General features: G+C 38.5%; 1 protein-coding gene across 2 annotated transcripts; it reads left to right on the forward strand.

Moving 5' to 3' along the window:
* Positions 1-650: 650 nt before the first annotated feature.
* LOC110156197 (aryl hydrocarbon receptor-like) lies at positions 651-9,375 on the forward strand. Of its 2 annotated transcripts, none has more exons than XM_055148622.1 (9): positions 651-839; positions 2,903-2,992; positions 3,087-3,198; positions 3,660-3,787; positions 4,052-4,254; positions 4,342-4,451; positions 4,560-4,701; positions 4,807-6,541; positions 6,797-9,375. In XM_055148622.1, the coding sequence occupies exons 1-9, from the start codon at positions 666-668 to the stop codon at positions 6,866-6,868; spliced, it is 2,766 nt and encodes a 921-aa protein (XP_055004597.1). In that variant the 5' UTR covers positions 651-665; the 3' UTR covers positions 6,869-9,375. The 2 variants fall into 2 exon arrangements, with proteins under 2 accessions (XP_055004597.1, XP_055004599.1); XM_055148624.1 differs by having other exon boundaries at positions 6,800-9,375.
* Positions 9,376-12,327: the final 2,952 nt, after the last annotated feature.

Consider the following 12,327-nt stretch of genomic DNA (forward strand, 5'->3'; position numbering starts at 1 on the left):
GCACTTGTGCAGGTCGATGCAGTGTCCTACACCCTGACACCTTTTTATATTTGTCATAGAGGAACTGCTGAAATGTACTCATAAAAATGTTGTCAATATTTGCATTAGAAATAGTTTGTTCTCTCTTTGACAGCGCTGAGGGCATAATAGATGAAGCTTGACAGTGTCCTGTTACTGGGAGCTTATTGTCACCTGTGAAATGGCACAAATGCAGGGATCAGGATTTCAGGAAGAAAAAGAGAAAAGGGTGTAGATACTCTACTTTTGTTGTTTGAGATCAATGGACTGGCGGCACATAGGGTCCTGTACAGAATCTCAAGAGTTCAGTCGCACGCAAAGACACATGAACCCCATCTCATTAGCCAATAAAGAGCTGCTTAAAAATGCCTATTACTGCTGAATCTGTACAGGAAGCTAATGATAGTGTGTCCTCAGGCTGTATGCCAGATTTCATAGTGCTGTCTTGTGACATTTGATAAGATAGCTATATGAATGAAGCATTGTTAAGTCCTTTGTGCATTGCCATTATGATCCATACTGAACTAAAAAAACTACCAAAAAATTATATCAACATATAAAATGTACAAAATATATAAATAGTATTTGAACTGATATTATAAATTAGTTGTTTTTACTTTTTATGGTTATTGCACTGCTCCTGACCTATGCTGACACATTTCCACTATTTTGCAGCAACCATAAAAAATGGGAACAACAGCCTGATGCTTCCGGGAGTGAATGGTCAGAATGGGAACAACGGTTTGATGGTGCCTGGACTCAGTGGACAGAACAACAACACAGACATTGCTGGCTTCTCCGAGGGTGACCTACTACTACAGGTACTGCATGGATTATATGCAATTACATGTACTTACACAAGCACACGCACATGTATAATCTCATTTTGCAACTAAATTTTTGGGTTGGGATTGTTCTTCACTGAACCAGTTGTATGGTGATTCGGCACATTTTTCAAGTGCCCTCTGCCTGTATTTTGAGGCCCATATGTAGGAAGAATTTTGATTATTTTCCCATAAATGATTTGAAATAACTATAAACACAGATACTACCAGCACTGTGCTTTGCTCTACATTAGAAAAATATGATAAGCAAAAGTCATCTTTTAATTTGTAGTAGAGCAGTCAACCTCCACAGGTCATGACAAACCTGTAACACAGCTATTTTGTGAAGCCACCTCTTCAAACTAAAGTGTTCAAATGAAAAGCTTAATGTACTTCCTTAAAAGACTTCACTTTTCATGTTCCCAAATATTCCACAACCTTATCTAAACAATTCAAGTTTTACATTACTTTTACAACTACTGTTACATTTAGATCTTCCTAGATCCTTTGAGACTCTTTATGAGTGTATTTTCCCTGGATGTGAGGGCTGTGTGTGTGAGGTTGAGCTCAGTAGCACTTTCAAACATGTCTGCACTTGATCTGTCCTGGTTATGAGCTATCTGACCTGCCCCTCTGACCCTGCCCCTGAGCACAGATAAAAATACATTCGACAATATTCAGACATCCCAGAGGGCAACAAATACTTATACTATTATTAACAAGTATTCTTATTTGTGTGTAATAAAGATAACCTTACCATATAAACAGGTTCTTTCAGTAAGGCGTGATTCATTCATGTTTTGGGCTTGGCAATATGGCCAAGCCTAATCTTTTATTTCCTCATATTGATCAATCACAATAAACAAATAAATATGTGTTTTAAATAAAAGGTCTGCAAACAAATACACAAGACAGATTTTATTTATAAACCTTTTTTTATGAAGGTGATCCACTCCAATTTCACTATTTGAAATAAACAATGCTAAAACAATGAAAATGAATGCATATGAATATTAACAAAGTGCAAAAGGGTTTGTTAGAGCTAGGGACAAGTTAAATACCTACTTCTTCCTTCTGCGGAGTGAAAATCAGGTACACCAGCTTTTAACGTAAATTAGCTACAGATCTTTCAGTTCTTTCTCCCACACCAATAATTGCAATTTGTTGACATTTCAGGAAAGATTTTAATTTGAATAATTGTACTACCCCAAATGTATCATTTTACCTTGTTTTTGTCACACAGACAACCTATCAAATCTCATAAAACCGTATTATAAAATGACTATTGTCTTGAATTTAGTTACACTATTATTTTGACCATTTCTTCTAAATTCAGTGACTAAACTGCAGTTGTCTGTCAGTGTCTCTTTGTGTTATGTAATCAAAGGCTGTTGTGCTCATTATGCAGCCCTGACAAGTTAGCGTTAGCACAGTGTAAGGGCCACAGGTTTTGTTATGTGCTATAAAGCGTGTCCCAGCTTTGGCAAGAGGCCGCTAAACAAACTGCCTCACCTGTCACAACTTCCTCTTGAATGGATCGGGTGGATTATCTCCTCCACGTGATACAACACACCTGGCTCGCACACAAATAAACATCGTATGAGTTAGCATTGATGCACCTGCTAGCCTCGGGCGGTGCACTTATCATTCAGGTTGTGGGACTATTTCAAACTATTCTCAAAACAGTCAATGGGAGGTGTAAACTTGTTTATGTAGAAAGATTGACACCAGTGCTGTGTGATTATTTGTATGTTGTTGCTGTTGTTTTTTTATTGCTCAGTATAAAATAATATATTTCTTGACCAACCTATAGGCTATATTTTTCCAAACCTTTACTTGTAATCTAAGTACAATTTTCTTTTCCATAGTTAGGAAACATTAACAGCTGTGATAAATAAATCTTATCGGCAAAGCTTCAAAATGAAACATGTTTAACTTACTAATTCAAGCTGTGAGTCCAACTTGCATTCTTTTTTGCAATAACAACCCACCTTCAAAACATATTCTCATAATTTGCTTTTGACTACTTTCATTTATTTATATATTTTGATTTGTTGCAGGCTTTAAATGGATTTGTGATGGTGGTGACCACAGATGGTTTAGTTTTCTACACCTCTCCCACGATCAAGGACTATCTTGGTTTCCAACAGGTGAGACTTTAAGATTGTACTAGTTTACTACCACATACACAAAGCTTCTGATTATTGTATATATGTTTAATAATGGTGTTTTTTACTCTTCCAGTCCGATGTGGTGCACCAGAGTGTATTTGAGCTCATTCACACTGATGACAGGGAAATGTTCAGACAGCAGCTGCACTTTGCTCTAAACCCTCCTGAAGTCCCAGATGAAGCTGGTGAGTGGATTTTTTTATATTATAGATTATTAAATGTATAATTAAAGGTTAAGGTTAAGGTACACTTTACACTCTGGTGGGGGCTTCCGCCATCTGCTTGTGTCCTTGGAAATGTCTTTATATACACAATATGGCATTATGTAATGCTCAAAAACTCTTGAAAAACATACATTCTTACTATGAGCAGGGCCACCTTTCCACAGACTTCTATAGTGATCTCTATAGTGTGACCTGATAGTACCACCAGCATGTCTTCATTGAGACAGATAAGTTAAATGCTTTAGTGTGGAACATTCCAAGCAAAGCAGTAACATTTCCATGAAGACAAGCAGGTGGCTGACCCCCAACCAGAAAGGTTACATAGCATACCTTTATTTTTAAAGAGCTGTTCTTTGTCTGTACCTTAAGTTTTCAGATTTGATGCTAATGTTGCAATTTTCTATGTGTCTTTGGTGGAGCAGGCTTGCAGGGTTGTGCTGAAAGTGTGTCCTACAACCCTGATCAACTCCCTCCAGAAAACTCCTCTTTTTTGGAGAGGAGTTTTGTGTGTCGATTCCGCTGCCTTCTAGACAACTCTTCTGGCTTTCTGGTCAGTGGTCTTTTAAAACAACACAGGGCTGTGTAATTATTCAATTTTATAATCAGGATTTCTACTACAAAAATGTTGTAATCAATATACAATGAATTACCTTCTGTTCAGAATTATATATGCTCTTGTTCTGCCAAAACCTGGAGCCAAGTCACTTTTCAATTCCAGTCAAATGATTGTGTAATTTTTGCTATAATTAAACAGCCCAAATTGTACAGCAGTATATAGTGTCCCTTGAAATTCTAACCCTATTTTTGAATTCAGGCCCTTAAGTTCCAGGGGCGACTGAAGTACCTCCATGGCCAAAGTGTTTTAAGGGACAATGGGACACGCAGCCAACCACAGCTGGCTCTCTTCTCCATTGCTATGCCTGTGCAGCCATCAACCATTGTGGAGATCAGGGCCAAAATGCTCCTATTTCAAACCAAACACAAGCTCGACTTTACTCCTACTGGCGTCGATGGACGGTAATTTAGCTTTACAATAGTTGGCTCAGATATTTTAAGTAAGTTGTCAGATTTTATTTTAATTGTGCACTTATTTTTTACTTACAGAGGAAAGATCATTCTGGGTTATTCAGAGATAGAACTCTGCATGAAAGGGTCGGGCTACCAGTTCATACATGCTGCTGATATGATGTACTGCGCTGACAACCACATTCGAAGTATGAAGCCCATTTCAAGTCTACAATATTTGGCACTGTTGTCAATCTTTAACTTTTTCCTTTAATTTCTCATATTCCCTCTTTGTGTGTGTGCTTTTGTGTTAACAGTGATTAAAACAGGAGAGAGTGGTCTAACAGTCTTCAGGCTTCTCACTAAATCTGGAGGTTGGATTTGGGTCAAATCCAATGCCAAACTCATTTTTAAAGGAGGAAGACCTGAATTCATCATTGCTTATCAAAAGGCTTTAGTGTAAGTTATTTTTAATATATATGTTTTGTCTTTCATTATACTACTTTTCAATCCGGCTATTGGCTGTGCAAATCCTACATTGTTATTTCAATTGACTTTTTTCAGAAATGCGGAGGGTGAGGAGTACCTGCGCCAGAGGAGGCTGCAGCTGCCCTTCAGTTTCACCTCTGGGGAGGCCTTACTGTATAACAACAGCCCCACAGTGGACCTGGCTCAGATTCAGTTCAACAGCCAGTTTGGCAGCACCAGCAGCACTAGCAGCATCAGTAGCCCAAATGCAGTGTTCCCCGGCTCACTGGTGGACAGCTTCTTAAAACAAGATCCCACTGTGTACTCTAAAAACATTGAGGCGCCTCTGCCTGTGGACCAAGTGTTCATGGACAGTCGAGCTCTGGTCACTGTGACCAATGACTCCTGGCAGGAGAATGGTGTCTCTCCCACAGCAGGACAGCCTGTAGTGGTCAAAGAGGAGGCCAAACAGTCAGTAATGGCCATAATTGATGGACTTGAGAAAATGGCTCAAAACGGGAACTTTGCTGACATGCTGCAGAATGTGGATGTGCCAGAGGAGGAGCTGATTGAGTGGGAGAATGCGCTGAAGAGAATAAACCAAGATGATGGAGATCTGCAGGGAGACGTCAGGGCTGAGCTGGACGAAGTGCTCACTAATGAGATTTTTGATTATATTGACTCTGTGCTGTTCAAAGAAAAAGATGAGACTGATCTTAACAGCAGCCCTCCTAGTTGTCTGGCAGGAGTCAGTAATATGCCAGATGCGGTCACAGCGCCACAGTTGTTCCAGAGTCCCAGCCCAGGCTGCGCCTTTTCCCCTGTGAATGTTCTATACACTCACCCGCAGAAGGCTGTGACCCCTCCAGCATCAGCGCCCATTTTTAATGGCACCCAGCAACTATGTCACCCGCCTCTTCTGCCTGACACCAACATGCCCCCTCTGCAACAGCTGCAGCTGCAGGACATTTTCAGCCCGTCAATAGAGCTCCCAGAGCTCAGTGTGTCTGACGCCTCTGTCAGTGATGCCTCGCTTAAATATGCTTCCAGGCAGACGTCCAACAGCCACATGGGCGGCTCTCCAGGCATCCCTGGCCAGCCTCAGCTGGGCCAGTCACTGCTTAGTCCTCAAAATAATTTGCAAGAACCCACCATGGCAGGAAACAGACAGCTGCTGTGTGGCCCTGTGCAGCAGCACAACAGCCTGTCACCTCACGTGATGGACATTTTACCGCCTCTTGTTCCTTGCAATGACTTAAATTCCACTACAGCTCCAAACATAACTGTTCCCTTTTCAACCAAGGGGCAGGGAGGCTCACACTTTGAACCAATGCAGCAGGTTCAGCAGTGGCCACAGAGCCAGCAGCAGAGACTGCCCCACTGTGGCATTGCACAGAATGGACATGATCCCATACCAGCGTGCCACAGTCTATCTCCAGAAAGCCAAACATTTCCACATGCTGGCCACTTGCCCAGGAGTGTTAATGGACTGAGCCACATTCAGCAGCAGGGAGGGCTGGCATGTGGCCAAACGGCTTCTCACAGCAGTTGTATGTACAACCAGGCATTTTCCTCCAGCCAAGCAGGGGGTGATGGCTTTACCTTCTCTGGTTCTTTAAGTCTGAGTGACAGCGACTCTTCTCTGGACCAGACTGCTCCTCAGAACCCCTGCTACTTCCAGTGGAGACACAGTGAGCCTGGGGTTTGTGCATTAGGCATCAACCAGGATAATAATGTCAACCCCAACCAAATGACTTTCACAGCCAGCATGCCCTCCACAGAGCATGGCCTCAGCATTCAGTCATACCTGGAGTGCCAAAAACAGACACAGGTAGTAACATTATAACTACACACAATGCACAAAACCAGTGTATATTCATATTTAATCTACCCACTTTTCTAATAAAATTATATTTTAATATTACTGATTAGTTTAGGCTATTATCAAACACTATTCACAAAATTACATGTTATCAAATGTATTTTTTATTATTATTTTTTTTTGGTAGTGTAAAAAATGATGTCAGTTGTCTCTATAGCACATTTAGAGAGTTAAATTCTGACTCTTGTGTCTCTTCCTCCTCAGCAGGACAAAGCCGTCGCTGGAGAACACAATAGGAGCTTCTTCTGCTCAGGATGCAGTCACTTTGGGGAGTAGACCTGAGCCATGTTGATGTTTTGACAAGTCTAGTAGAAGGACACCAGTATAGTTTGCCTGTATCAGTGCTTACCCTCACATTCTCATGCTTACCCAAATGTAACTATCTTGTTCTGTGTTGTGCGGCCTTATATATACTGCTCTAGCTTATGTTAAATGCTGTAGCTCGTCATTTTGTCTGAAGATACACTATGATAATCATGAAGTATAAACCCACAAGTGCGTTTACAAAAATGGAGCTTGAGCTTCAGTCAGCCTTGGTCATGTGAGTGTAAACCACCAAAGAAAATCACAGAAATATATATTAAATACATGCAGACGATGTGAATTTATGCACTTAAGAGTTTCCTATTACTCTACTAAATATATACGTATATATTAATCACAAAAAAAAGTAGAGCAAAGCACTTCAGGTGCTGGAATCCAAAGATACACTTGTTACACCATGTTACAGAACCAAAATGCTGTAGTAGAAAGGTTTCTTTCACTAAAGCTAACGAACAATGCATGTACACATGTTTCCCTATTTTAGAGATGGCAGCATTAATAAGGAAGCATTTTGTTTTTGTCCACTAGAGGGCAGCAAATACATATTACCTCAGCTTTGACAAATCTTTAAAAAATAATTTGACAAAAAGTCATTTTTACAGCAAAATCATTGAGATTATCTTGCAACCTTTCTTTCTTTAAATTTTACTTCTGTGCATCTTATATAGAAATGTACTCTGCTGATATGTTTTGTTTTTATGTGTCTAAACAGAAGGTCATCTTTGACTTAAAACAATCTTGTGTGCAGAAGACATTAGTAATACATTTGATTACATGTGTCTATGCCTGTGCTTTTAATGTCACCTAAAAAGTCTATATTCAGAGCACAAACTGCCTGTCTGGTTGTTTCCAGAATAGCATGTTTTTGTGGAGCCCTTGTTGAAACCTAAGCCTTAACACCACAGACTACAGAGACTAGTGAAAGCACTTCAGTCATGGGACAGTCCCTTGTGAATGTACAGCAGTCAAAGATCAAACACTTATGTGTCTTAAAGCTTCAGTGCCTGTTTTATACCAAATCATGAATATTTGAATGTGATGTCATTCCTCTTTCAGACAAAACATAGTGTATTGTTCTTTAGAAAAGTTGAGATAATAAATAAGAAAATACAAACATATAATATAATATTAGTCATCGCGCCACATCAACAGCAAAGCAACATGCTGTTTACAACCAGCAGACAGTGTAGCTTATGATGGTTTCATTCATGACATTGTTTTTGTGCCAGACTTTGACTGAGGCTGCTGAGCATAAGGAATAATGATACATGAATCCATGAGTCCACATCCAAAATATAAACTATTAAAAAAAGCAACACCAACAAAGTTGGGATGGTGTGTAAAATGTATATTGAAATAAAATACGATTCCTATGTAAAAATGTATGGAAAGTGAGAAATGCCATTGCAAAATAACTGTGAAATTTTATAGTCTTTAAAAAAGAAATAACCTACAATAATACAAATTGCCAATGTTGAGTCAAAATGACACTGACAGAGACTTCAAAAAGGGAAAATCGGCCTCGGTGCTGTCAGCTCCTCTAGTGTTGATGCGCTGACCTTCAAGTTGAAACTTAGCCCTAACTAAAGATGGAGATATACCTCCATGAGCACTTAACCCAATTTGCCTTCAGTATATTTTGAAAAAACAAATCAAGAGAAATTTAATATTCCTCACAGTATAAAATTTCTTGTGCCTTCAAGCTAAAGAGGCAGCTAAACAGCTCAACATTTAATCTTATAAAACGTTTTCTGTCTCTGCTTCATGTAAGTATAGTTTCTGATATATTTTCTAAAGCCTTCTCTATGTAATAAACTCAATAAATAAAAATAGTGATCAAGCATAGCATAATGACCACCTGCCCAACATGGGGCAGCTTTCTAAAAGAACCACAATTCGAACTGCAATTTTTGAATCTGACAAGTAACTAGCAGATTAATTGAAGTGCTACGGTTTATAATTTTCAACACTACATGTAACAGTAAAAGGTTTAGTCTGGTATGAACAGCATTAATGTGGCAGCTTAACTGGACTCCTGCTGCAATGTGGGAAATCTTTCAGTATTTGAACTTTTTGAATCATGCTGTATCTACAAATATATTATGAAACTACTAACCTGATGCATGGACCTTATTGATGATGTGCCTTATACAGAAAATCTCTTGTGGAGTTGGCCTATGCAGGCTCAAGGATGCCCTATAAATTTCGTATGGACTTTAATTTAGACACAATGTGGAGCCATTTTTTTCCTTTGTTGTAATTTCTTTTCACAGCTATGTGCCTTGACAATTGCCATATTTCTCTTTCTTGTAAAATATTTTACTACATCAGCTGAGTATAATCAATGTTTATTTAGCCTTGTAGTTATAGTATGTATACCGTAATATATGTACAACAAATAACCACCAACTGTGTATTGTTGTGTATGCTTTTTCATAAATATATTTGTGCAATGCTTACAGCTGTGTTTTCAGTCTGATCATTTGCCCATCATGCATTCAGCTGTAAATATTTTTTGACTGTTCATTTCATTGATTTTTTTACATCCTACATTTTGTAGAATTTGTATTTCAAATTTTATAAACATGACCCATATGTGTCTCTATAGATAAGAGGACATCAGATATCGCATTTACGGATGGTAATGTTGTACATGTCAAGCTGTTTAATTTTTTTTTTGTTTTTTTTTTTTGTGGTTCTTAAGACAATCTAATCAGAAAGCAGAATGAGCCTCACATCAGTCTCTCAATTACAGTATGCTGTCTTTTTGCATCTTTAATCAGTGGTAGTGCAGCCTCTGCAGCTCAGTGTGTGAATTCTGGAATTTTGAGCTTTCACAGCCTTTCCCTAGAATGAGAGAGAAAAAAAAGTATGTTTTCTAAATTCAGATTAAGTAAATTAAGTAATCTGGTAACTAGAATTTTGTTGTGACTTCCTTTTTATAAACCAGCAAGTGTGCATGCTACATCCATTAAGTATTGTTATAGTAACAATATTAGTAGAATATTACGGTAAAATCAGTGGTTGAGTTTCTAGACAATTACAAAACAAAAAATACTACAAATGTTATTATATAATTATAGAATGTGATTACTAAACCTAATTAGGTCGACATCTCAGAAGGGTGATTATGTTTGGAAGAACCTTGCTAGAACTTCCTCTGCACATCCACCAGGGGGCGTGCTCTCAGAAATCTGTAGCATTCTAACACTTTCCAAGCACTCTTCGCACTGGATTTAACGGGTGTTTTATTATTATATCATTATGATTATTACTTATGTGATGAATGTGTTTGTATTACATTTGGGGGTATTTTGGCATCACATCGACAACTCACTATCTTGATGACTGTATGACTGTACTGTAGTATAACAAGACTGACATGGCCTGTACTTGAATGTGGCTTTGTGGTTTGTGTGCCTTAAGACAGATGGTGCATAGTTCATTTTGTGCAAGGAGGATCACAACACTACGCCAAGTTATTAGTTAATATAAAGATGGAAGTTATAAAATAAAAATACTCCTCCACCAAATACAATTCAGCCAAGCCACAACTAAAATTATCAGTCTGAAACCACAGCTCTGAGTGAAAGGGAACATTGGCTGGATCAGAGGCAAAGAGCTGCACGCAAACTTGACATTTTATACAGATAATTGTATGATTCGATTTCTCCTTTTATATCTTTCATCCCTTTGATTTTCTTTGCTTCTTAACAAGTCTAGAGTTTAATAATACTGATAATATTCAACTTTTGATTCGACAAAATATAAAATAAATACTCCTCCAAAGGTGTACTACGTCACTTTTCTATGGGAGTGTCCACTACCTATTGGCTTCCATGTAAATGTTCCACAGCATGGTGTTAAACTTGGACTATAGACAAGCAGTTGCTGCTACCGAGCCAAGTTACATGTAAAATTTGCGAAGAGTTTAATTTACTCATAGTAGAAATGGTTCCCAGATATTTTAGCCATAAAAACATGTGTAACTGAATAAATGCAAGATATAAGTTTAATGCATTAATTATTGATGTTGTGCGGAGGGGAAAGGTATGGGTTTGTCCTTTGAGTGGAGTCTGTGTCATGGCCTCTCAGCAGTGGGTTTTCTGACTGGCACTCTGGCTCCTAATGACATGTATGTTTATCTCAGTGTGTGAATGTGATGGCGATGAGTGTCTCATCTTAAGAGCTGGTAAAACATGACCTCAAGTCACAAAGGAACCCAAACTAGAGCAACTAGAATCGCGACACTGTGATAATTACACTGAAGGAGCTGTTCTCAAGATCTTTATTAATGTGTGTTCCAATGTGCTGATAAATACCCTGACAGTCATGAGTGGTCAAAAGTTTAAATGCAGCCCAATCTGACACTCACACTCATATACCTAAGGAAAAGAAATGATACATTATTAATCATTTTAATTATCATTTATTTAGCTATGTTGTTTTTGGCTAAAGAGCTAGCTTCGCATTATTTGTTAACATAAAAACCTTGGTTACGCCTATAGTTCAATAATGGTAATACAGGGCACAGGCTTCAATTTTTTAATAATTTATAGAATTTCCATAACCTCAGGTCCATGTTTAAGGCTTGTATATATATACTTCATATTTAGCTTAAATAGGAAAAAACACACTTATGTTTCACCTATGTACTGCGAACTGTAACATCTCCCCACAGGCAAACAGGACGACCTTGACTTTCAGATGGAGCTAAAAGAACCCAGCTCTTTCTCAGAGCTGAGCAAGGAAAATACATTTACAGCTATGGTGGCGTCCTCCCACGGGACTCTCTTGTGTCTAAACAAACACTAACGCTGAGCTCCTACACTCAGCCCCTACAGACCGCCAAAAAACACACTGCCACTAGCACACACTCACCTTCACTACCAACAAAGGTCAGTACATGTGCATCACTGTGGAGAAGACATGAATTTATCTTTTTCCCCCCCTTTTGTACAATTTATAAAAATGACTTGATGGGGGTCCTTTTATACAACAATGCAGAATTAACACCTCATCTCCAGCTATATTGTTGAATAATTTCAAAGACAAATAAAAATCTTACATTGAATATTTAAATCAGATGACCTTCCTGGCCCAAATTCTCTGTGTATCCACGATTGGCACTGGCCCTATACTAGCTTTTGAGCAGACCACAAACAGATTTGGTTTTGTTTTTTTCCATAAAATGTGTCCATAGTTAACATTGATATTTTAGATAATTAGTAAATGTATATGGGGGGAATTTCAGTAAGTAGTAAAATTATATTATTAGTAAATCTACACAACAATACAGCTGCCTATACAATCATACTGGGCTGGCCTATTTTTTCTGAGTGGGGGTCTGTAGCACCCTAAGGCGTCTTATCAGGTCATGACTCAGTGTAAGCATTTGTGTAGTGTAGATA

This window comes from Boleophthalmus pectinirostris, unplaced genomic scaffold, assembly GCF_026225935.1.
Source record: "Boleophthalmus pectinirostris isolate CB_2022bp ecotype Guang Dong unplaced genomic scaffold, ASM2622593v1 HiC_scaffold_1, whole genome shotgun sequence".
Taxonomy (NCBI): Eukaryota; Metazoa; Chordata; class Actinopteri; order Gobiiformes; family Gobiidae; genus Boleophthalmus; species Boleophthalmus pectinirostris.